The 24,342-nt window shown below is 40.9% G+C and overlaps 2 protein-coding genes and 1 long non-coding RNA gene across 7 annotated transcripts; 2 read left to right on the forward strand and 1 right to left on the reverse strand.

Annotated features, from left to right (window-relative positions):
* The first annotated feature begins 262 nt into the window (after positions 1-262).
* On the forward strand, positions 263-16,101 carry tespa1 (thymocyte expressed, positive selection associated 1). Of its 5 annotated transcripts, none has more exons than XM_085161141.1 (12): positions 263-2,349; positions 3,009-3,191; positions 3,473-3,515; positions 4,386-4,426; positions 6,007-6,060; positions 8,363-8,402; positions 8,671-8,718; positions 8,826-8,921; positions 9,090-9,298; positions 9,431-10,599; positions 11,237-11,324; positions 13,833-16,101. In XM_085161141.1, the coding sequence occupies exons 2-12, from the start codon at positions 3,053-3,055 to the stop codon at positions 13,922-13,924; spliced, it is 2,019 nt and encodes a 672-aa protein (XP_085017267.1). In that variant the 5' UTR covers positions 263-2,349; positions 3,009-3,052; the 3' UTR covers positions 13,925-16,101. The 5 variants fall into 5 exon arrangements, with proteins under 5 accessions (XP_085017267.1, XP_085017266.1, XP_085017269.1 ...); XM_085161140.1 differs by having other exon boundaries at positions 263-2,203; XM_085161143.1 differs by having other exon boundaries at positions 263-2,203; positions 8,674-8,718.
* tarbp2 (TAR (HIV) RNA binding protein 2) lies at positions 16,094-23,339 on the reverse strand. Its single transcript, XM_085161153.1, has 7 exons — positions 23,080-23,339; positions 21,157-21,471; positions 20,883-20,952; positions 20,666-20,783; positions 20,096-20,223; positions 19,672-19,867; positions 16,094-16,459 (listed from the first exon to the last, which is right to left on the reverse strand). The coding sequence occupies exons 1-7, from the start codon at positions 23,130-23,132 to the stop codon at positions 16,302-16,304; spliced, it is 1,038 nt and encodes a 345-aa protein (XP_085017279.1). The 5' UTR covers positions 23,133-23,339; the 3' UTR covers positions 16,094-16,301.
* On the forward strand, positions 17,075-18,944 carry LOC146517869 (uncharacterized). The gene is made up of 2 exons (XR_014874297.1): positions 17,075-17,272; positions 18,554-18,944. It is a non-coding gene; the product is annotated as an uncharacterized LOC146517869 (long non-coding RNA).
* Positions 23,340-24,342: the final 1,003 nt, after the last annotated feature.

The following is a 24,342-nucleotide window of genomic DNA, read 5'->3' on the forward strand; positions in this document are numbered from 1 at the left end:
GACACCACCACACTCTGAACTGATCTAGAGGCACTAACTGAAGCATTCAGGTAGTCTGGAAATAAATGCAGTGATATGACACCGTTAAAGAGAGGCTTTTCATCATATACTTTACTATGCAGACAATTATAACATCAGCTTTTTGTCCAGCATTAGCCCAGAAAGTGACGTCACTACAGCATTTCATAAAATACAGTACTGTCCTTACAACAGATAAATAAAACTACAGCCTACATGCAAACTATCTGAAAAACAGTTATTTTCAGAAACCATTGCTCCTGCGTTTCAATGGCACAGTTTTTTTTTTTTTAATTAACACAGTTTCTACATTAAGTGATTTTTTGTGAATATTTAAAGGAAAATACTAGATATGCATCATAGTGGAAAATGTTAACATTTATTTAAAACATGACTTTTACAGCTTTTTACCTGTAGGTGATTATTAAAAAGTAAGAATAATCAAATAAAAAATGTTATTTATTAATCAGGTGACAAATGTTGATTAATAAATAGCCTAAATCAGGGGTGGGCAATTCATTTTAAGGTTATAATAAAATTAAATAAATACTGGGCAGAACTGTGTTCAACTCATTCGTATCTTTACTGGCTTCATTAAATGACACTTATTTTCCCATTTTTTTTGTACTTTACTGCATGAATAGTCCTGATTTCTGAATACTCTAAATCCCAGGACTGCCCTCTTCTGACAAGAGACCTCTGATGTTGTGCGAGGAACCTGCAGGGTTACAGCTTCTTATAGCTCCTCTTACCACCACGATTACTGTGGACTTTTCCTCCACATCTGCTCCAGTTGTTCCTTCAGCTTCTGGTAGTTCTCTGTCTCCTCATGCTACTTCCCAATGTTGCTGTCTACTGGTATTACCACAGTCATCACTATGTCTGGTCGGTTGACCCGCAGCTGCTTGTTGGTCTGGAACTCCATATGCAACACAGATGTTCCTGTACACTATCCCAGCCACTTGGTTGTATCTCTCAGGGTATGCAGTCCAAGCTTGTGTCTTGCATCCTGTTACTATGTGTTGGATAGTCTCTGGGGCGCCGTTGCGCAGTCGGCAGTTTGGGTTCTGTCAGCTGTGGTAGAGTCCTGTCCTTTATGGTGCTTAGGGCCTGTTCATGTGCTGCCATGATCAGAGCCTCTGTGCTGTCCTGTAAGTCATCTTTTTCTAGCCACTGGTAGGATTTCTGATGTCAGCTCCTTCTAATATATATATATGAGCATCTCTGTCCAGAGGAGTGCAGTCCCAGAGTATCTAACATAATGTGCAGGACCTTCAGACTCCCAGGCCTCTGGTAGAAGACCTGGGCATAATGATTAGATGAACCAGACCCTTCAGGAGGATGGGCCCTATAGTTAGAGATTGTCACTATAGTCCAATTTGTAAGGACACATCACATGTGTTAGTCAGTGCAAAAAAATATGCTAAAATGTCAAACTGGCATTAAGTGGCACACTGCACTGGGGTGTTGGAGTGATGGCTACAAATGGCCTCTGTACTCCCATGGCATTAGCAAAGCTACACTTTTTTGGTGTCTTCATGGTACACTAAGATAGAGCAAATCTGCTTTTTCTTTCTTTTTTTCATTTTTTAAAAAATTAGATATTTATGATTTTCAGCGACTCATTTTTAAGTAGTTTCCCAGCTGCATTGAGAACAACTACACACCTCACAGTAAAACGACTGAAGAAAATGATTGTGGGCCACTGGACGCAAAAATAATATTTATTTGTTTTGTAAAATTCAAATATCACAGGAGAGGTGCAAAAAACTATTTGCCTGTCATATGATTTGCATTCAAATCACTCGTGTCGCACTATCAGCGTTGCCTCTGACATTTCCACAGACTTGTCTGTGTTTTTGTTTCTGCAGGATGTGCAGCAGCTGCATCCCACGCTGATAAAACTTTGGTATTTCAGACGAGATGCAAAGTTACTTCCTACAAAGGCTTCTCAAACCGCTTCACCGCCAAGATCCGCGCATATTCAGCCCGACTTATAACTGACTGCTTTCGAAAGGAAATCACCAGAATCGTCGAGCGGTCGTTGATAAACGGGAGCCTGCTGGATGCAGTTTTAAGTGTTTTGTAAAGATTGCAGATGAAGTTGCTCGTATTTAAGTCGCCACATACAGGAAACGAGACAAAGAACGCCTCTGATACAGAACTGAAACCTGCGCCGATGAAGGTAAGGCTGCTTTTCGGTTGTCAGCATTGATTGAGCTCTAAGGCAGCATGTAGACGCTTCGCTGTAGCTGAATGGAGAAAATCTTACTCCGTCTTATTATCGAGAACATACATCCAACATACGGCTCCTGTAAGCTGTATTATCAAGTAAGTAAATAATTATTCTTAATTAGTATAATGGTTTACATCTCATCGATAAATTTATCTAAACTACACTTGGTTTCCCTTACACATTAAAGTAAATTACGACTTTTAATTAATAATAACTGCTTTTACTTTGAAGGGATTTAGACTGAACTAGAAGCGACCTTTTTCTATTATGTGTTTATATGTTGTTCGCATTGCTAAATTCACTTTTTGAGCATTTAACCATAACATACCAATTTTTAATGAATATTTATCTATACATGTTTTATATTGTGTCTGTTATCTTGTCTCCAGCTGTCCTGGAGGTACAATATTTCACCTGAACTGTTTGTCTGACTTTGATGAGCCTTAAGCAGTATAGTCTCTGAACTTAATGTCATAGCTAGATTGATTTGCGTGTAGCCACCTCATTTTTACTGCAATATCAAGTATAATCTATGCACAGATGTCTTAGAAACACTGCTGATAAGCAAGCGGCTGTTAATATCCCCATGCAAAAATGGCTCAATTTTAATGAGAAGGGAAATATCACTGAAAATCCTGAATACAATTGACTTTAGAGTAAAAAAGTGTTCATTCTCCTAAAGTAAACATTAAAGCCTAACACTGTGTTGCTGCTTCAACATTTCATCCCCGGTTCTTTTGTTGCACCTTGGCAGCTTTGACAGAGCCATGTCCCCCGGCTGTCCTGTGAACTGAAGCGATGGAGAGCTCGTCCTCCACAGTGAGGCGGCGAGCATGGATCAACAGCAGCCGTCAGCGGGTCACTTTGGAAGACCCTGAAGGGCCTCTGTGCCCGTTCCCATCTGCCTCCATAGCGGACGATGATGTGTTCTCTGATGGTAAGAGCAGGTTCTGGAACGTGGGAGGGATCGTCCTCCATGGTGCATACATCAAGTGATCAGCTGAACTTGAAGATACATAAGTAGCTGGATACCCTGTTTATTGGGTAAAGAATAAATAGTGGGTTAAAAAATATATTTGTTGTGACCAATAGCAAAAATAACACGAGTACATAATAGGATATACATGACAACAAGCGGCTAACTGTCAGTTAATAATAGCACAATGCATGTGTTCCTTCAGTGGGGATCAGTCATAATCTTAAGTGCGATTTCCACAGGATGCCTTGCAGGAAAGATTGAGAACTGGCTTCTCAGTTGTGGGTAAGTCAACTTGTTTTACTGCTTGTTTTTCTTGTAAGATGATATTTTGAGCACTGAAGGACAAGTTGTCAGTCACTGGAAACTGGTTAACAAAGAACGGCGCGTAGCAAGTGGAAACTCTCTGAAGTCAGGTGTTCCAGGAAGACGCTGCAGCAAGGCAGCCGCAGTATTGTTTTTCACCAAAGTCAACTTTGATGATGACTTATTATTGTTCCATTGGAAAAAATTAATTTTACAATGAACTTTAAAACTAAAACCAGTGCTCCGAACTGACCTTCTGCTGTCTTGGGAACACTTGTTTGCAGAAGATCAACCAGTGTTAAGTGTCACAGAAGGTACCTGTTACTGAGTATGATAAAAAATGTGGCCAGGGTATCAACACATAGATGTCTTCAGGCGTAAGAATTTTTCATCACATACAAACTAAACCTCACAACTGCTTCACTCTTTGTAATATTTCCTTATGGGAGAGAAAATGATATAACTAGGAGGAAATAATCATTTCTTTTTTTTTTTTCATCAAACTGCTGCAAGGAACACAGACAGATTAGTTCACATTACGTCAGTTATCAAGAAGGAAGTGGTCAATGAGTTTGCATAGTCTGCGTTTTCACTGAAATGGCCTGTAACACCAGAAAAGAGTACAGTAAAAGAAATAGGAGAGAATAACCAGACTAGTTTGAAGGCGTTATTACATCTACAAGAGGAAGCTGACAGATTGATTAAGAAGCAGCTCTCACAAGCTCCGGCAGTATCGTGCTGCAGATGAAGCTATCTATGCAAACTTAATCACTCGTTTGATAAAAGCATGACACTGATTGGATCTCACAGGGGGTGTGTTCATGTTTTAAATATTGGAATATTTTACAGGTCAGATGCCTGCTCAGAGAACAGCGGTCAGCTGAGTTTTGGTGAGTAGGAGCTGAAACAAACCTCATCTTTAAAATATATTGGCATGCAGTATTACTTTTCATAATACTGCATACTGATACTTTTATCAGGGTTTCAGATTCTGATGTTATGTTATCAAAAGTTTCTGTTGTCAGTGTTCTAAGGAGCTTGAAAAGAAAAGCGTTTGGACTTCTGCAAGTTGCTTGAAGACGTTTCACCTCTCATCCGAGAAGCTTCTTCAGTTCTAAGGTCAAAAGGTGGAGAGTCCCAGATTTAAACCCAGTGGGAGTTTCCCCCCAAAGAGGGACAAAAGGACCCCCCGATGATCCTCTACCTAATCACATGAGTCAAGGTGTGAAAACGGGTGCGGGTCACAATCAGCCAGAGTTTCAGGTGAGCTCATTGTGAAACCTGGCCCCAACCTATCATGCGAATTCCTGAGGTCAGATGGCCCAGGATGTGAGTGGGCGTTAAGGCGTCTGGGGAGGGAACTCAAAACTTGATTATAGATGGCAGACAGTTGGTGTCGAAAGCCACCGCCTCTGTTCAAAGATGGTCACTCGCAGTGGACATAAATGGCTTCTTTCACTCCTCTTTCAAACCATCTGTCCTTTCTGTCCAAAATGTGAACATTGGCATCCTCGAAAGATTGACCTTTGTCCTTAAGATGCAGATGGACAGCTGAGTCTTGTCCCGTGGAGGTGGCTCTTCTATGTTGTGCCATGCGCTTGTGAAGTGGCTGTTTGGTCTCTCTCCAATCTCTCCACATTGGCCATCTGACCTCAGGAAATCACATGATAGGTTGGGGCCAGGTTTCACAATGAGCTCACCCGAAACCCTGGCTGATTGTGACCCACACCCAGTTTCACACCTTGGCTCATGTGATTAGGTAGAGGATCATCAGGGGGTCCTTTGTCCCTCTTTGGGGGGAAACTCCCACTGGGTTTAAATCTGGGACTCTCCACTATTTGACCTTAGAACTGAAGAAGCTTCTCGGATGAAGGTGAAACGTCTTCAAGCAACTTACAGAAGTCCAGACGCTTTTCTTTGCAAGCTCCTTTGACTACGATGACCTGGATGACTGAGAACCTGCACAGACATGTTGTCAGTGTTCTTAATTTGAGCTGTTTTTCATTCAAATGAATTACCGAACCTCAAGGAGTATATTATGTTTAACTAGTACATGCAACAGCATTGTTTGTTCTGTGATTTTAGCCTGTTGTTAGATAGATGGTAGGCAACCTGATGATGCCATAATAGCTGATACAGATAAGACCCTTCAGAGGCCAAAGATAAACCTGTGTGTCAATTTTGGTTGCTCAGCTCCTAATTACGTACATGTTTGCAGGACAACAAATAGACGGATGTTTTGTGTGTCATAAAGATTGTGCTGGAGTAAAAAGTAGAATTTGTTACTCCTTTGGAGATGCAGTAGGCGATTTTAAGTTTTAATTTGCACGAAAACGAAATGGTGAGGTAAAATACAAGTTTCTCATATTTGCTACATTCATAATAATGTACGTGGAGGAAGTCTACATTACATTTTTTAAATTTATATTTCTCATCTAATTATTCATATCTGTGACTTTCTTGTCTTCAGAGTCTGTGCTCCAAGCCGGTAACTTTGCTGATGACCTGGGTCTTGGAGCAGATGGTAAGCATACGCTGTATATGTTCATGCATGGGCAGACAAATATAGATGACTGCATGCATACTTAGGCTATGTCCACACGTACCCGGGTACTTTTGAAAACGCAGATTTTTCTATGCGTTTGCACCTTTCGTCCACACGTAAACGGCGTTTTTGGTCACTGAAAACTGAGATTTTTAAAAACTCCGGCCAGGGTGGATATTTTTGAAAACTCAGTTTTTGCATTTACGTGTGGACGAGAAAAACGGAGAAAACGGAGAAAACGCAGCGTCAAAGGTGTGCGCATTTTTTGACGTCACGCTGTGCGCCACGTTATTGTTATGGTGAAATGAATTTCTACAATACTGTTACTGTTAATTGTTCTCTCTGCAGTGTTTAAATGCTTACATATACATACACAGTTACTGTCCCTCCACACATACGACTCGGTTCTGCTTCTATGCCCCAGCTTTGTTTACTTTTTCCCACCGAGGCTTCTAGACTTCTGATTGGCCAACATTTCTGCACGGTTAGGAATATAGCGCCACCTGTTGCTTTGGCATGTTCCTAGCAGCGTTTTCCTTCATTTCTGCCTTTACGTGTGGACGGGATTATTTTTTAAAACGAAAACGGAAAATCTCCGTTTTCAAAAATACCCGTGTACGTGTGGACGTAGCCTTAGTGTTATCCTAAAGGAATTTTAGGAATTACATAGATTTTTGCCTGGGGTTAGCTCTCTGTGTCAGCTCCCTAGTACAAAGAGTGTGCGATGTGCCACTGAGTCAGTGTGAGAATAGCAAAGGCGTGTTTCTGGATAATTCACATTGATTGACTGGAGATGTCAAAGGTCCTGCCCCTTGCTCTCTCTGCTAACTCTTCTAAATCAGACTGAGTGCTTGTCTTCACATCTAACGTATTCATTCCTGTTAAAGGAAAAAGGAAACTGCAGATAATGACAACCCCAGATATTTCTTGAGAATAGTTTTGCATTAATTTCCTGAAGGCGTGGCCATAACCACTACTTTTCTCACATTCATCTGAAGATTAGTCAAGCACTTAAACTAACCTTCATGTGTTCTCTGCACAAATGACGTAATACATGCTTACCCTTGTAAAAGACTAATAATAGAGCAGAATATATTACTATAGGAAACTTGACTGTGCATCCTGATGTTTTTAAATCTCTGTTTATGTTCAAATTAGACTGAGCAGTTTATATGTCAGTGACACACCCAGTGTTGTGCAGTGCCATGAGGAAGTTTTTTGAGAAAGCTTGAAAGATATTTTGTTTATAACTCTTATGTTACGTCATGAATGGGCACACTTATTAAAATAAAATACAACTTTACACATATACAGATTCTTATGGATCACATGGAGATCATATATGAAAAAACTGTTATGATTGTTATTGTAGGGGTTAAGCAACAACATTAATAACCACCTAGCGGATATTCGGACTCTAGAACAATAAGCTTAGTGGATTGTAAGCAAAGGTCACAGGTTTTAAGACTTGTTGCATAGACTGAACAAGAGGTCTGAAACATTCTTCAGATATTTTGGCCCATTTTTTTTCAGCAGTTTTTCAACAGTTGCTACAGATTTGTTGGCTGTAAATCTGTGATACAAATCTTCTGTTTCACTAAAACCCAAAGTTGCTATTATTGGATTGAGATGTGGTAACTGTGGAGGCTCGTCCGGCCCCAACAACCATGTTACATTCAAAGTCACGTAAATCATCCCCATTCTGCTCAGTTTGAACTTCAGCAGGTTGTTTTCACCATGTCCACATGCCTAAATTTATTGAGTTGCTTATATGCGATTGACTGATAAGAAACTTGTGTTAATACGCAGCTGAAATTGTGTACCTAACAAAATTCCTTCTAATATTAAACAGATAATTCTCACATATTTTCCACGTCTCTTACTGAAATATTGTTAAACAAAACTGAAATCATACAGCGTTCAAAGTACAAAGTTATTAAAGGTTTAAGCTGTCAAACAAAGAAAGCTCATCCTTCATTTACACAGCCATTAATTAACAGAAGTTATTAATTTGAGACAGGTTGGTGTTGTTGCTTGTTAGAGATCTTGATTGTCCCTTTGCAGGAAGCATTGCATTAAATGAAGGAAGAGTAGCGCCGAAGGGGATTTTCTACATTTACTCACATCATAGAAACATATCTACAACTTTATATCCTCTGTAGCGTTTTGTCTTTCCTGATAAGTGAATTTCTTCCTTGAGCAACCCTGTGGTGTTGTGCCTGGGGAAACTGTCGAACCCAGAAGTGTTGTAATTTATTTTAACGTGCCTTCTTTGTTTCAGCTTCTGTGGTAGAAGGTGGAGATGTTAAACCTGAGCCTGGGTGAGTAGTCAGCATATAGGCATGTAGTTATGGCAGTAGCAGTAAAACAGGAAAACAACAAATATTTGGTAAAGAACTGGTAGTCATAGGCATATAGCATAGGTGATCTTTACACTATATTAAAGGCATTTCTCATTTAATAATTTACTTGTAATATACAAAGCTTGCTGTGTGACTTTATAATTTTACAAAATCAGTATTAGAGAAACGTAAATAAAAGATCTAATGTTATTTATTTATAATTTTGTTTCACTGTGTGGCGACCAAGAAGCTTGGCGCGACAGCCGTCCATCAGACAAAAGAGCAGGCTCACCAGGTCAGTCACCAACTCTTCCACACGTCAGAATAAACAGATCACGCACAAATAAAGGCTTTAACATGCAGGTTGGATGCAGTGTAACATCTGACACGTCTTATGTTCAGCACCCCACGTCAAGGACTATGTTTGCCATCAATGAACTTGGGCCACAGCGTAACTTCCAGCTGCTTCTCTGCCTCAACCTGGAAAAGTACATCAACGTGAGTCTTTTAAAGGATTTATTATTCGCCAAATTTTCAAAAATGGCTTTCACATGAGATGGTATACACCATTTCTAACATATTATTCACTATAGTGGTTGCATCTTTGATGCTTTGATGATTACATTAGCTGTAATACAACATTTTCTCTCCTTTTTCTCACACTAGTATATCAGATGTCCTCGAGTTGTGTTCAGAGGATGCAGAGGAGACTTTGTATGAGCTGGGTTTTGGCTGTGAGGAGCCACAGGTTACTGTGCGCATCCCTCCTCGTTTCTTTACCTTTCCTTCTCAGGCTCGGGGCATCAACTTCCGACTCTTCTTGGATTCACAAATAAGGCGGATAAGAGAAGAAGACCCCAGCCTCTCTCTTGCTAGTAAGACTATCTAGTTGTAGTTCTTCTGTTGGTTAGCTTGCTTTGACTTCTGTAGCTGTAATCTGTATATGATTATTTGATCTGTGATAAGGTAAATTATATCCATTTATATAAGTCTCTTCATTCCCATAGGTCGTTTCAGACAGGTTCAAGTGCTGACAGCGATGGCCAACGCTTTCTATTCCCTGTACTCCCACGTGTCCCGCACTCCTCTCCAGAAACTGTCCACACCGGAGTTCACCTTCTCTTCCTCTGTGCAGAGGATCGAACGGTTCAGAAGCAGCATTCGAAGTGAGCCACGCTCTCCAGTAGAGAGGCTGAAGGACACTGTCAATAAGATGTGTCTCTACACGGGCTCTCCCCGGGGGTCTGACTCCACCTCGCCACAGCCTTCACCCAGGAAAAGATCCAGCCTGCCAGAAGTTGTGGATATAGTGTGGAAAAACAAGAGTGGAGTTAACAAGAAGCTGGATTTGGAGGAATGTAATAGCAATAATTCAGCTATGGATGTTAACCAGATCACAGACGGTGAAAATGGGCTGGAAACTCAACAGTCAACGACGGACACGGAGATTCTCGAGGACAGAAATAAAACCCGTGAAACGGAAACGGGGGACGATAATAAACAGCCAAAGGATGTTGACTCTGGTGAAAACGACTCCATGACTCAGGGTGTAAGAACATCTGTAGCATCATCATTATCAGAAGAAACTGTCATAGAAACCCACTCTGAATCATCTTCATGTCAGCCAGAGTTGGACTCATGTTTGACACAAAGTAACAAAAGGACAGCGGAACTAAAGCCTGTTGCCAAGGTTACATACGATTTAATTTGCCCCCAGATAGTTGAGAGTGTACACCGCGCGCCTTTTTGCAGTCAAAGGACACACAGTCCGGAAAGTTTGACTCCCTCAGAGAGAGAAAGCACAGATAAATCCTGTTCTGTATCACACAAATTCAGTCTACAAGCCTCCGTGACAAAGTCTAACCTGAATTCACATACAGACGATGTTGGCTCTTCAGGTGAGGCCACGCGGGGGGACGCATCTAGATCACTTCCTGTCTCGGAACCCAGTGGTAGCTACACTCATTACTGCATAACTGTGACTGGCTGGGAAGGCGATGATGTGCCATCCTCTTCTTCGAAAACATCCGATTCCAGTCATGCTTCGCATGGTTTCTATGGAGAGAAAAAGTCTCCTTCAGAGAAGCAAGGACAGTATCTGAATCCTCTGATGCATCAGAGCCTGGGCAAGCTCTCCAGTAATCTTCAGCAGGTTAATTCCTTTGAGCTGGAAGAGGTACGGTAGTTTTACAATAGGCTTCATGTTGCTTGTTATCTCAGCACTACCATTTGAAAAGAGTTTAACGATGTTTTGCTGACTTTCATTAAACGAACGCAAACTGAGTACATCACAAACTGATTCAGGAAACATTTTCCAAACAGGCTCAAGTCATCGTAATCATACTAGAACATGATGAAAAGGGTATAAATGGATATAACAAAATGATCAAATTATTACTCAAAAGCAATCTCACCTTCAAATATTCCATATGTTCTTTCCTCTGATAATGTTTGGTTTTGGCTATGAGCCATTTATGATTCATAATACGTGGGTGTTTTGTGTTGCTCACTTTGACCCAGAAAACAGCCTGCATTAGGAATATGTCTTTTTTCTCTTTCAAAGAGATTTTGATCATTGATTATTGTTTGTTATGTAAAAAAACAGGCCAAATAACAATATTATTTATCAGAAGTATTGAAAACCTAACCAAATGATACAAAAGAGGCTCTTATATTCACTTATATTTGGCTTCAAACACTGTATAGTGATAGACATCTATGTTGCAATGACTTCTTCAGCTCGTGCTGTGTGTAATTGTTCATGAAATTATTTTTAAACAGTTACTAAGCAGGCATTCCCCTTGTCTTTTTAGGTGCATAGTGCAGGAGAGGAAGACTTGGGACAGTCAGAAACTCCAAGAACTACAACCTCACCATTTTCAAAAAAACATCAATACAAAGGTACCCTGTGTGCTTACATCTCATTTGAGGAACTTGACTTTTATTTTGTGAACACAGTTTATGGGAATTTGACTTGTCACAATTTTAAAATAGCTGTTTGCAGTTAGCAGTGGTCATAAACTCGCTGACAGAAAAAAAAAAAGATGCACACAGTTATAACAGTTAAAATGTGTGAAGTCAAAGGGTGTTGCCATGTAACACTGCTCAGCTACATGTGAATAAACTTTGAGCTTACTGGAGGTCTTGTATTGAGGTCAAATGAGGAACTGAGTAATTCAGGCAAACCCAGGTATAAAAATATACACTACTCCTGTCCTGTCTTCCTTCTCTCACCCCAACCGGTCGCAGCCAGTGTTGTGGAGTAACGGAATACATGTACCGCCGTTACGTATTTAAAATACAAAATATGAGTAACTGTATTCCGTTACAGTTACCGTTTAAAAAGGTGGTATTTAGAATACAGTTACTTTGTTGAAATAAATGGATTACACGGCGGTACTTCCCTGTTTCATATTGTGGCGGGTCAGGACTGTTTGGGTTTTGTTTGACAGCTACGTTCTGTTGTTCCAGGCGGCAGCGTTACGGTTGCCATGGTTACAGGGTGACGCTCTCTCTCTGCGTGTTTCCTGGGTGAGAGAGCGCCTGTTGTTGTTGTTGTGCTAAGCTAATAGGCAGAATGCTACCGGTATAGCTCTAAAGAATGTAGCATCATAGGCAGTGTAGTCCGTGCTGCAGGGAGAATGGACTGCCATACACGTTATGTGTCTGTGAGCGAGGGAGGGAGAAAAAGGAAAAGTACGAACTGTCATCGAGCAAAAACGGGAGCTGGAAGCATGTAAATATAATAATAACCACTGCAGCCAAGAAGAGAGCCTGACGAGCCCAGTTGTAAGTAAGCTATTAAGACTCGACTGTACACCGTGTTCGTGTTTTCCTCCAAAAACAATAAGTTCCGTTGGAGCAGCCTTTCAACGCCTCTCTCTGTCGCTCGCTAGCAAAGTTGACCCAGACAACAAAGTAAAGCTAGTTTTCCGCTACGAGCCGACACAGAACCCACCGTATTAGCCAGAGGTCCCTTTACTACGGTTCGGAGCCGCGGACCTTCAGTAACAGTAATAAATCACAGCAATAGTACATTCATGTAGTTGTAAACAGCATGATAATATATTAAGTAATCCAAAGTATTCAGAATACGTTACTCTCATTGAGTAACGTAACGGAATACGTTACAGAATACATTTTGGGGCATGTATTCTGTATTCTGTAATGGAATACATTTTAAAAGTAACCTTCCCAACACTGGTCGCAGCAGATGGCCCCGCCCCTCCCTGAGCCTGGTTCTGCTGGAGGTTTCTTCCTGTTAAAAGGGAGTTTTTCCTTCTCACTGTCGCCAAAGTGCTTGCTCATACGGGGTCATATGATTGTTGGGTTTTTCTCTGTATCTATGAAGCGCCTTGAGGCGACTTTTGTTGTGATTTGGCGCTATATAAATAAAATTGAATTGAACTGAATTAAATTACTCGTGGTGGGTTGGACCCCTTTTTGTCTTGAGAACTGCCGTAATTCTTCACAGATTCAGTAAGGTGCTGAAAGCCTGCCTCAGACTTTTTGTCTATATTGAAATGACAGTACTGTGCACATCTGTGATGGGAATCTCCCATTCAAGCACATCCCAAAATGCTGTGTTGCACTGAGATCAGGTGTGTGTGGAGGTCATTTCAGTACAGCGAACTCACAGTGATTTGAGCTTTGTGACGTGGTGGTGGAAGCAGCCATCAGTAGATGGGTACGTTGGAGTTATAAAAGGATTGTCAGGAGCAAACAATGCTTAGTTCATACTAAGGGGGCCAAAGTGTGCCAAGAAAATAGCACCCACACCATTACACCACCACAGGTCTAAACCACTGATGCAAGGCAGGATCCGTGCTTTCGTGTTGTTTACATCAGAATCTGACCACACCATAGGAAGGTTCAATGCTTCAATGTCCGATGTGTTGTGTGTTCAGAGACGCTCTTCTGCAAGGCCATTCTCCTCTGACATCCACAAGGAATTTTTCACCCAGATAATTGCTGCTCACTGGTTATTGTCTCTTTTTTGCACCATTCTCTGTAAAGCTTAGAAACGCAAAGAGCAGCCCATCTGGCACCAACAACCACGCTTCATATCACTTAATCTAAATCACCTTTCTTTCCCATTCTGATGCTCAGTTTGAACTTCACCAGGTCACCTTGATCATGTCTGAACATGACCATGCCTGACTTGCAGCCATGTGATTAGTCGATTAGATAAACGTGTTAATGACTGGTCGTACCTGCTAAAGTGGCTGGTGTGTGTATGTTTGAGCATGAATATGAATTCAGCATCAGATGAGAGCTTGACAGATGTGTACACGAGTAGCTCTGCAGGTGTGTGTTTCTGTGCCTATTTAGGTCAGTGTGCTGCTGCACTTGTGCTGCACTTCCCAGAGTTTGGAGAACATGTCTGACTGCGTTTGCTCCCTCGTATAGGTGAAGTGGTCCGCGGTGACAGCATGCAGTCGGACAGCAGCGGCTACGCGGACGAAGAAGTCAGCCCCTCATCAGACAGACACAGCAGATGACAGACCGCTCATGCAAACAGCATGTACGGCAGTGCCTGAGTTTGTGAAACTCTGCCGAGGATTTCCTATCAAAATAAAATCATCGTACTGTCAGACTTGCTCATGTCACGACTTTAGAGGTTTTTTTCAATGAGAATATTTTTGAACAAAGTATTAAGTTTTTCCATCGTGCTCATATTTAACAAAGATTATTGTATTCTTAATAAGTAGACAGTGGAAAATCTTTTATTTAAATGGCAATCTAGTCATAATACAGGTGAAAGGCTGCATTTCAAAGATTATTCCTGTGGAGCTAACGTTTTACTTCCATTTATTGTTTTTGTATCACAGCAGAGGAGCGTCACAAGTTTAATGTCAGCATCACCATCAGTTTCATGCACCTTGAACTCAATGTCAGTGTGAATAAAACTACACAGATGTGTCCATCCTGCACAGATGTTTTCTTTAGCAGTGCAAAAAATCTTTTATTAAATTACTTCACAGCATTTTACCAACTAACAGCTACAGTAAGGCAAGGTGAAGTGACACAACGGGCAGTTACAGAGAATACTCTGGAAGCCAGTCATCAGCTTTTATGTGGAAACTTATCAGTCACATCAACAGAAAAACAAGGTGATTGTTTGAATACTTTTGGAAGTCCGTATGACATGATGGCTTTGTCTGGTGTGTGATATTGAAAGCTTAACACACGAGAGTGAGTTTAATGTTGAGAAGAACAAACATTTATTAAAACTCACTGTACCGCTTCCTTTTTCTGCCAACACATAGCTGTGTCTTTATCTCAACAGAAATGAATTTGCAAACTTAACGTAAAGTGTGAGAAAGAAAAGAAATTAGACTGTGACACATCATGAAACTACGTGAGGGCAATTCATAAAATATTAATGTTATTTAGAAAACATAGCCAAACATTCAGAGCACAGCGCAGCAGACAGGCAGCTTTAATTTGGGGGTTTTAAATGTAAGAGCCACTAACAGTGTTTTGGAGGTTGCTTAGCTTTGTGTGCAAACTGTTTGGAAAGTTTAAAAAAAGGTTTGCTTACACGCCAAAAGTAGTCGTTCTGAAACATAATAGACTAATCTATGTCACTACGTAACGGACTGATGTAAAGCCAGCACGGAGGCTAGTTTGACACATCATCAGTAAATGGGAAGCTGCCTTTGCTGAATCTTACAGTAAAACTATTTTACCCCTCTGAAGACCCAGTGACATGCTTTTATTTCCATGGAAACAGCAACGTGAAACATTTCATTAAATAAAACCATTTTCAACTCCCTGATTTAACATCAAAGTTACCTTAAAAAGCCCAGAAAATTAAAACATTATCAAGACACTGGGATTTCAGATACCACTGTGTCGGTTCAACTGACCAATTAGAACACATGGGGGAGGGGTGGGGGGTCTATTGTAAAGGCCGCACAATAATATAAGTGGACTGTGGTCTCTCACCCCAACCGGTCGCAGCAGATGGCCCCGCCCCTCCCTGAGCCTGGTTCTGCCAGAGGTTTCTTCCTGTTAAAAGGGAGTTTTTCCTTCCCACTGTCGCCAAAGTGCTGCTCATAGGGGTCACATGACTGTTGGGTTTTTCTCTGTATCTATGAAGCGCCTTCAGGCGACTTTTGTTGCGATTTGGCGCTATAGAAATAAAATTTAATTGAATTGACTGTTTCAGAGAGAGGGCGACAAAAGGTGTAGCCACAAATAATGTGTTTATTAAACATTAAATCATATAAACCTAATCTAACCGACCCAAACAAAGAACTAGCATGTAACAGGGGGACTATTTTCATACTAAAACCAACATTTTTTAACACTTGTGTGTAAAATGGTTAATCTTCAAGATGATTGTCCTATGACAATAACTCAGCAGTCTCTTTTTCTTAATTTTTCTTCAAGTCTGGGCTCTTTTTAGATCCGTGCATGAAAACAGGGATTTAACAAAGCAGCAGTGAACGGATGACTCCACTCCATTTTCTTCAGACCCCTTTCACGCCCTGGTCGTTTCACGGCATCAGAATTTTATCTCAAGTTATTTGCAACGTTGAGTTTACCACGATAGCACCATTTATAAATTCAGATGAAAACAACTAGGGTGATATAAAAAAGTAAAAATACATAATTAGTGATAAATATTGTAAATGTCAAGTGATTTTTTTTGGGTGGGTGGGTGGGGGGGGCAACTAAATCTTCATTGGCATCATCAATAGGACTTTTAAAAAATCTCGGGGCATAAAGAGTCTTCATTTCTAAATTTGAGGTAATTCATGTTATTTGAGTTCATCACAAAAGTGCCTCCGTCATCCAAAGTAGAAATTTATGATGGCATTTTGTAGTGGTGAGTTCAAGTCTGTGAGGGAGGGGGGGCTGACACGCTCGTCATTTCCCTCCTGCCATGATTTTGAGGTACTGCAGTGCATTGTGGGCCGCGTTGGCTCGGGCGCCGTCTACGTTTGGGGCGAAGCCGTGACACACGGTGATTGGCTGCGTGGAGAGCTCCACGAGACACTGACACAGGCCGCTGAGACTGCGCTCCTCTGAGAACAGAAGGAACAAAACACAAAATCATGAGTTTCATTTTTATTATAAAATAGATACTTACAGGATTACTGCTACTTTTTAAATAATAACATATGTGTGGTGTACTTCAGAATGAAAGATTTGACAGTTAACATTGTTATTAATACTGTACATCTAATTCAATGTACCGTTATTATATACAGGCATAATAATAATATGATCAAAACTACTGTAACTAAAACATATATTAGAATACAGTAATAACTACTAGGGTTGGGCGATATATCGAGTTTTTAAAAAATATCGATATATTTTCATACGAGATATAAGATGTGACAATATCCTTTATATCGATATAGTCCATGTTACGTTATAATTATAATTGTGGAGCCACAAGTTTGCCTCTCTTTCGTCCACTTTTGTCTCTGCGCAACGTTACTCGACCTCGCCTCTCCTTCACTGAACACAACTCCCCCTCCTCCCCCATCGCTTCACCTGCAGGCAGAGACAAGATGGACACGGCAAATCTCCGTTAGCGAGTTGTGGGGCTGGACTGCGTCAACGTGTTAGCGAGCTAACCGCGCTAACGAGCTAACCACGCTAACGACATGGCGCATAACGGCCTAACGGCCTAAAATCCTTTCATTTTCTCAAAAGTTGACAGCGCGCCTTATGTATGAATTCTGGTTGTGCTTACTGACCGCGAACCGATTTTAGGTGGTACACGGCGCTCAGCAATCTGTCAAAAAATGTTTTAGTACGACTTTGGTAAGCTACGGAGCTGCAGCGCTTGATTGATTGTCGGAGCATTACGGCTACCGTAGTCTGGAGTAGTGATGTTCAATTCGTGAACGAATCGTTCAATACTCGAGAATCACTTTACTGACTCGTGAATCATGATTCACAAGCCCAACTGACTCACTGACTCATCCCTGTTTCTGTTAGCAAACTAATTCGCTTAGTAGAAATATATCTAGCTTATAATTAAAATTGTGGGGGGGGGAAAAACAACAGCCAGTTTCTTAACAAAAGCATTTCTGCTCTGAACTGGAAGAAAAAACCCTGAGTAGAAGCTCACATCAAGAAAATAGCTCCTCGGTTCACAGTAGCATCGCTCTGCTAACATGCTAACAGCTCATTTGAGCTACTCACCCCCTCCCTTCCTGTGCTGAATCGTAAGCGTAAGCAAATCACTCAGGACTCGCTCACCCCCTGCCTCCTGTGCTGAATCATAGAGCGAACGAATCACTCAGGACTCACTAACCCCCTCCCTCCTGTGCTGAATCATAGAGCGAGCGAACGAATCACTCACTCACTCACCCCCTCCCTCCTGTGCTGAATCGTAAGCGTAAGCGAATCACTCAGGACTCGCTCACCCCCTCCCTCCTGTGCTGAATCGTAAGCATAAGCGAATCACTCAGGACTCGCTCACCCCCTACCTCCTGTGCTGAATCATAGAGCGAACGAATCACTCAGGACTCACTAACCCCCTCCCTCCTGTGCTGAATCGTAAGCGTAAGCGAATCACTCAGGACTCGCTCACCCCCTCCCTCCTGTGCTGAATCGTAAGCATAAGCGAATCACTCAGGACTCGCTCACCCCCTCCCTCCTGTGCTGAATCATAGAGCGAGCGAACGAATCACTCACTCACCCCCTCCCTCCTGGCTCACAGCTTCTTCTTCTTCTTGGTTGGCAACCAATGTTAAGGTGCATTACCGCCCCCTGGCTCACAGCTCAGTGGACATTTAGATGAGAAAATATATATTTAACACATTTAAGGAAAATACTAATAAAATACAAATAAACAAAATAAATGTTTATTAAGCAATTTTGATAGGAAATTGCTTAATTTTAGAAATGTTTTTGCTCTTTTTTGCTCTATAAAATAGTTGTTGTTTTTTTTAGAATCATTCATCTTAGCAGTGGGATTTACATGAAAAGAGAAACAAATTAAGTTTGAGTGAAAATGTAAATTTTTTGCACTCTCTGGTCAACTGACTCAGTGAATCAAATGACTCAAAAAACCCGATTCACTTTGGTGAGTGACTCATTAAAACTCGATTCAGTAAAAAGAATCAAATTTACCATCACTAGTCTGGAGCCTCGCGGAGTGATACGTACTGCGCTTCAACGTAATATTACCGTATTGTATGTGTATAAGGGCCATAAAGAGGATTTCAAACTCAAGGCTGTTAGTCAGGCAGTAGAAGTTGGGAACAGAGCAGCTGGGAAATCTGTCTTTGTTATTATGCTCAGCGTCTGTTAGTTTACATTTTGACTGCATAATTATGAGCTTTTTGTTATGCACAAAAACAACATTGTTTTCTTTTATTTATGGAGCATGATTATTTAATAAATGCTGATAATTTATTTTTGAGTAATTTCTTCATGTAAATTATGCTGTATGTAAATAAAAATGCCTGTGTGACATCTGGGACACAGTGTGACTAAGAACTCTCTTTTTGTTCTTAACTTACGGCTTTAAAAAAATATCGAGATATATATCTTATATCGCCATCCAGCTAAAAAATATCAAGATATGAATTTTAGGTCATATCGCCCAGTCCTAATAACTACCCTCATCTACTGCGTATTTTAAGAAAAACTAACACTTTTGTCACGATTTCATAGATCAAATAGTTTGCAGAAGATAAAATAATGACCGTGACAGGTTTTAATACTAAAAAAAAGAAAGAAAATGTGTGCTAATTACACAAATAAGTCGAGCAGAGATAACAAACAAATGCCAATAATTCGATTCATTAATGTAAATCTGCTACATTAAACGGTTGTTTCGGTGAAGAGCTTTAAGCGCCTTGTGATTTGGCGCTATATCAATAAAATTTAATTGAATTGAAACTGTCCACATTAAAAAAAAAGGTTCTACATAAAACCAAGATAACAAGCAGCTGCAGGCTACTTCCTCAATATCTGGTGACAGTAATAACGACCGCAACACAGCTTGCCTTTTTTTTTCTGGGCACGACATCAAAATCTACCCTGTATCCTCTGCAAGTGCGTGCAGATGGTGCAAACCAGATGTGAAACAGTAAGAGGCTTTCACAACCTAACAGATCGTAAGCAGCGCAGTGAAAGCTCCACTGAATTACCATATTTAACAGATACTTACAAAAAAGCAGCTCTTCCTGTCAGCAGGCGCTTTGTATACCATCCTCCTTTTAACGAGAACGCAAGAGAGAAGTGTGACAGGTACGGTCTGTGAACTCACCAAGGTCCAGGTAGCTGACATCAAAGCGCTGCTCCAGAGACAGTTCGCTGAGCAAAGAGCAGAAGTTGGAATCAGAGGGCATGCCCAGAGGATGGCTGCGGAGTTGGAGGATCTTCTCGCCGGCAGAGTTACGCAGAGAATCCCACGTGCAGCTGAAGCCTTTACTTTTACCCGACTCCGCTCTGCTGCCTATGTTCTGTGCATGCAGGAATTAATGGACAATGTCATTACGTGCAATAATCATGAGACAGAAGAGAAACAACATATGAATCAGATTATGCTAAATGAATAATGCTTCAGGAAATACAGAAAATTAACATTTACAAAAATATTTTGTTACTACTTAGAAGTGAGCTAAACTCTAATCCCTCTAATGATGCTTAATGAACATTTGTCAGTCAGTGTAACAGTGTTTGATTCCCACCACAGTAAATGTATCATCTTCGGCATCAGGATCGTTGCTGGTCCTCATATCTACGGGGACATCGTGTATGCGTGACAGCATCTTAGCTGCTGCGTTTCTCTTGGCTAGCTTCTTAGATGTACCACTTCCTGGAGAGGAAGAGGAGATTGCATCAGAAACCAAAGGATGTGCTTGATATCTCTTAAGTTCTCATGCTTTAAGAGAGTAAGTCAAGGAAAGTCACAAAGTAGTTGACCAGTGTGAAAAGTGTAACAAAAGATGATTTTGCTCAGTTTTATTAAGCTGTTTTCTATCAATAATATTTCATTAGTGAACACACACACACAATTGTGTTTTCATGTCTTTGTGGGGACATCTAATTGACACAATACTTTCCCTAGCAGCTTATCTTAACCATTAAAATTGAATGCCTAACCCTAACTGTAACCCCGACACTAAAACCACATTTTGAGTCTCAAAAATTCCCCGCAAACTTGTGGGTCAGGCGTTTTGTCCCCACAAAGATATGTAAACATGGTACACACATACACACGCGCACGCAGGCTGAGAGATTGAAACAAAGCAACGTACCGATTTCAACAAATCTCTCCACTCTGCAGGTCATGGTGAACTCTTTGCGATGTGCTGGACCAGACTCTTGAGTGACTGTGTACTCTGGCAAACGCCATCCTTTCTGCACCACCAGCTCCTGGCAGAACAAAGTAAAAAAGAAACCAAAGGTTGGAAAATTTATAAGCCGCAGAAATAATGAGAGCAAAATGAAACCTTGGTAGCTGTCTGCGTTTACCTGCAGAGCCCCTACAGGGTTGCATTCAGACTGCTGTGAAGTGCCTGTGGTCTTCATCTCTGACTGGGCACTACACAGAGGTTGAGAAAAAAAAAAGAGGAAACAATGAAACCACATCTTACTCTTGTTAAGTGTTGAAATGCTCTTCATAACAGTCAGGCCGGCCTGCTTATTAGATGTTTAAAGCAGACTGAGCTGGATGGATAAACATTTTTAAATAATTTTAACTGTAATGAGGTTGTTTTATAAGAAAATAAATAAAAATTAAACTGACCCATCTGCATCAGTAGACACATCAACCCCAATAAACCCGTCTACTCCAATACCAACTCCGGCAGGACCTCCGAGGCCTCCCTTTAGCATCTTCAGAGCAGCCTCAGCTGCTTTGTGCTTGGCTGCCTTCTTGCTGGGCCCCTGGCCGGTGCAGCTGATCTCTCCGACGGAGACGCGGAATGTGAAGTTGGGCTGGTGGGCCTGTCCCTCGGCCTTCAGCAGGTCATACACTGGGGTCTTCCCTATCCGCGTTCCATACTCCTGCAGCAGACTGATGGGCGTCTTTCCGGGATTCACAGCCAGCATTTGCTCAATACTACATAAGAGAAAAACCTCGCATGAGACAAAACTCTCCAGAAACACCTTTTCATGCAAACAAGAAAAATAGTTGTATATAGGGTTTAATGTACTGTGTGTAACTTCATAGTTTTACTTTATTTCTTATTTATTTTCATTTTCATTTCTATATTTATTTTATTTTTTAATCACTCTAGTTTTTTATTCCATTAAAAAATTAAAACAAAAACTATTAGGAGAGTAAAAATCTCACTAAATATTACGGGGAACTATATTTTTGATACTTTTTCTATATATTTTGAATTCTCTGTCTTCAAATGTAAAACAAAACACTGGTTCAAACAGAACTTGGACACATTAGAGTTACAGAAACAATTACAGTTACATATATCTATGCTTATGTTCACCAATTAAAGGAGATTTTAATTCCCCTGAAAGTCGACAGAAATATCAAATAATGTTGACAGAAGAGTTGAATAAAAAATGAAGTAAAAAGAAGAAAAATGCAATGATTTCAAAGTCTGATCTGTGTAAAAATATATGGCTGCAAAAATGATCATAAAACATCTGTGTAAAGTTGTGCTTCATTCTCACTGGAGAAACCAAACAGCCACTTCATAAATGCACGGCACAACACAGAAGAGCCACCTCGACAAGACAAGACTCAGCTGTACGTCTGCATCTAAAGGTCAAAGGTCACTCTTTCAAGGATGTCAATATTCACATTTTGGACAAAATAAATGAAAGAAGCCATTTATTTCCACTGTGAAACACCATTTTTAAACTCTCTGCCAACTATAGTGTAGTTTTGCAATCTCTTCCCATGTAACTCACATAATAGGGTGAAGCAATGTCTCACAATGGGTTCACCCGAAACCCCTGCTGATAATGACCAACACCCTGTTTCACATCTTGGCCCATGTGATGAGTCACATGATCAACAGTTGCTTACAATCTAGGACTTTCCAGCATTTGGTTTTAGAACTGACGTAGCTTCTCAGATGAGAGGTAAAACATCTTCAAGAAACTCAAAGAAGTCCAGTCCCTTTTCTTTCCAAGGTCCTTAGATTGAGAAGCTACACAGACATTTCTTTCTCAAGCCTTCAAGTGCAAACTGTCCACAGTAATGTGCTTTAATAATGAATAATTCAGTGTTACAACTAGATAAGCTCTATGGAGCTCAGGTCCTCAAACATGGAGAGACTTAGACCAAAAAAACAAAAAAAAAAAAAACTTTCTTTAGTGGGGATTTCCTGTTTAATGCACGTGCTGTAGATCAATACAGCCATCGCTGATCGAATTATTCATTAATAGTCACTTTCTATGGGAAAGGGGAAGCTTACAAAAGTTTTCAGTGTGAGTGTAGCCACTTTATTATCGGAGAGTCTGAACACAGTGTGGAAACGGAGTAAAACAGCACGGATGTGACCAAAGTCTGCAGAAGCCCCGATGCCGTCATTCTGGCGTCACAGTTTTGCAACATGCAGCTGTCAGGAAAAAAAATGCTAGCAGCTCGTGTTTACAACTCTGCTTCTGAAACCCTACTAAAAGCCAGCCTTCTCGTCTTGTTTGTTACTGGAGGAGGAGTGCGGTGGTCTGACCGGGGGAGCTGTTAGCTTAGCTTTACCTGGAGCACCCGGAGTTTCTCTTCCAGCTGTCCGATGCTGTCTCGTCGTTCATTCCCTATTTCACGCAGACAGAGCCGGTCGGTTTCGGATGGCAGATCCCCCCCACCAAAACAGACACTTGCTTTCATCAGACGCTGTTTATTGTTCCCCCTTACAGATGATGAGGCGACGGCATAAAGCGAAGCCCCCCCGTCACTGCCGCCCCGACAGACTACGGAGTCCTCTGGCGCGATGATATGACGTCATGGGCTCGCTGCGAAACCTCTGTTTTGGCACGTTTAACGTTGAGATTTCACGAAACATGTCTTTCTATGGATGGTACAGACAGAAGTACACAACAGGCGTCAATCCAAGTATTTATGCACATTAAAGAGGTAAAAGATTCAGACATTCTTCTTTCGGCTGATCCCTGTAGGGGGCGCTAAACACACCATCTGCTGTAGCATCGTCTTCTGTCACACCACCCTACTACATGTCCTTTTTCACTGCATCTATGAATCTTCTCAGTGGTCTTCATCTGCAGTGGAGCCGTCATCTCCAAACCGTGAACATGGTCCACATTTTTTGGTAAATGATCGCTTTCATCATCTCATCTTCCACCTCAGACCACTGAGGATTTAAAAACAGATTGATAAGAAAATAGAGAATTTCTGCATCACGTTGAATTACATTTGTTACTTAATTTTTAAGTTATTTGTTTAGCCTGTAAATTAAAAAATGGCCTTACAGTTTATTTTTTACAGTAATATCTACAGTTGTATATGTTTTGCATGAGGTAGCTAAACTGTGTATGTGCCTAATTATAGGCTACAGATTTTGATAAGTTTTACTGGGAATGGTGTGGTGTTCCCAAGTGTAACCAGAAGAGGGCGACAGTTAGCTATAGATTTCCCCTGCTGACAGCCCTCCCTGTCGGGTCCCTGGGATGTCCAGCACCTGTCATATCTACTACAGACCAACGTGGCAACACGAGAAATTCCTTTGGTGTAGTGGACTGACCACCCTAAAGCTGAAAATAAGGTTTCGAAATCAGATATGCCCCAAAGTGTTTATTCTGAAAACATTCAGAGTTAAACCTCTCCATGGAATAAAAAAGGTTATAAACTTTCAAAAGAAACATTTTCAGCACTTTTAATTTATTGTAAACAATTACAATGAAAAATAATTTACCCAAGTAAATGTTTTTACAGTGATATTACAGTCAGGCGGCTCTTTTAATTTGGGATCTTTTCCCTGCTTGGTTTGGAAAGATGTGTCTTCAT

Source organism: Neolamprologus multifasciatus, chromosome 5, assembly GCF_963576455.1.
Source record: "Neolamprologus multifasciatus chromosome 5, fNeoMul1.2, whole genome shotgun sequence".
Taxonomy (NCBI): Eukaryota; Metazoa; Chordata; class Actinopteri; order Cichliformes; family Cichlidae; genus Neolamprologus; species Neolamprologus multifasciatus.

Excerpts from the sequence above, each read along its gene's own strand:
- tespa1 (XM_085161141.1), top strand. The coding sequence starts at position 3,053 with ATGGAGAGCTCGTCCTCCACAGTGAGGCGGCGAGCATGGATCAACAGC. Across the intron at positions 8,719-8,825 it reads CAAAAGAGCAGGCTCACCAG|CACCCCACGTCAAGGACTAT; the intron begins GTCAGTCACCAA and ends TCTTATGTTCAG. Across the intron at positions 11,325-13,832 it reads AAAAAAACATCAATACAAAG|GTGAAGTGGTCCGCGGTGAC; the intron begins GTACCCTGTGTG and ends TCCCTCGTATAG.
- tarbp2 (XM_085161153.1), bottom strand. The coding sequence starts at position 23,132 with ATGAACGACGAGACAGCATCGGACAGCTGGAAGAGAAACTCCGGGTGC. Across the intron at positions 20,953-21,156 it reads GTGTCTACTGATGCAGATGG|TGCCCAGTCAGAGATGAAGA; the intron begins GTCAGTTTAATT and ends ACCTCTGTGTAG. Across the intron at positions 16,460-19,671 it reads TGTCAGCTACCTGGACCTTG|AGGAGCGCAGTCTCAGCGGC; the intron begins GTGAGTTCACAG and ends TTCTGTTCTCAG.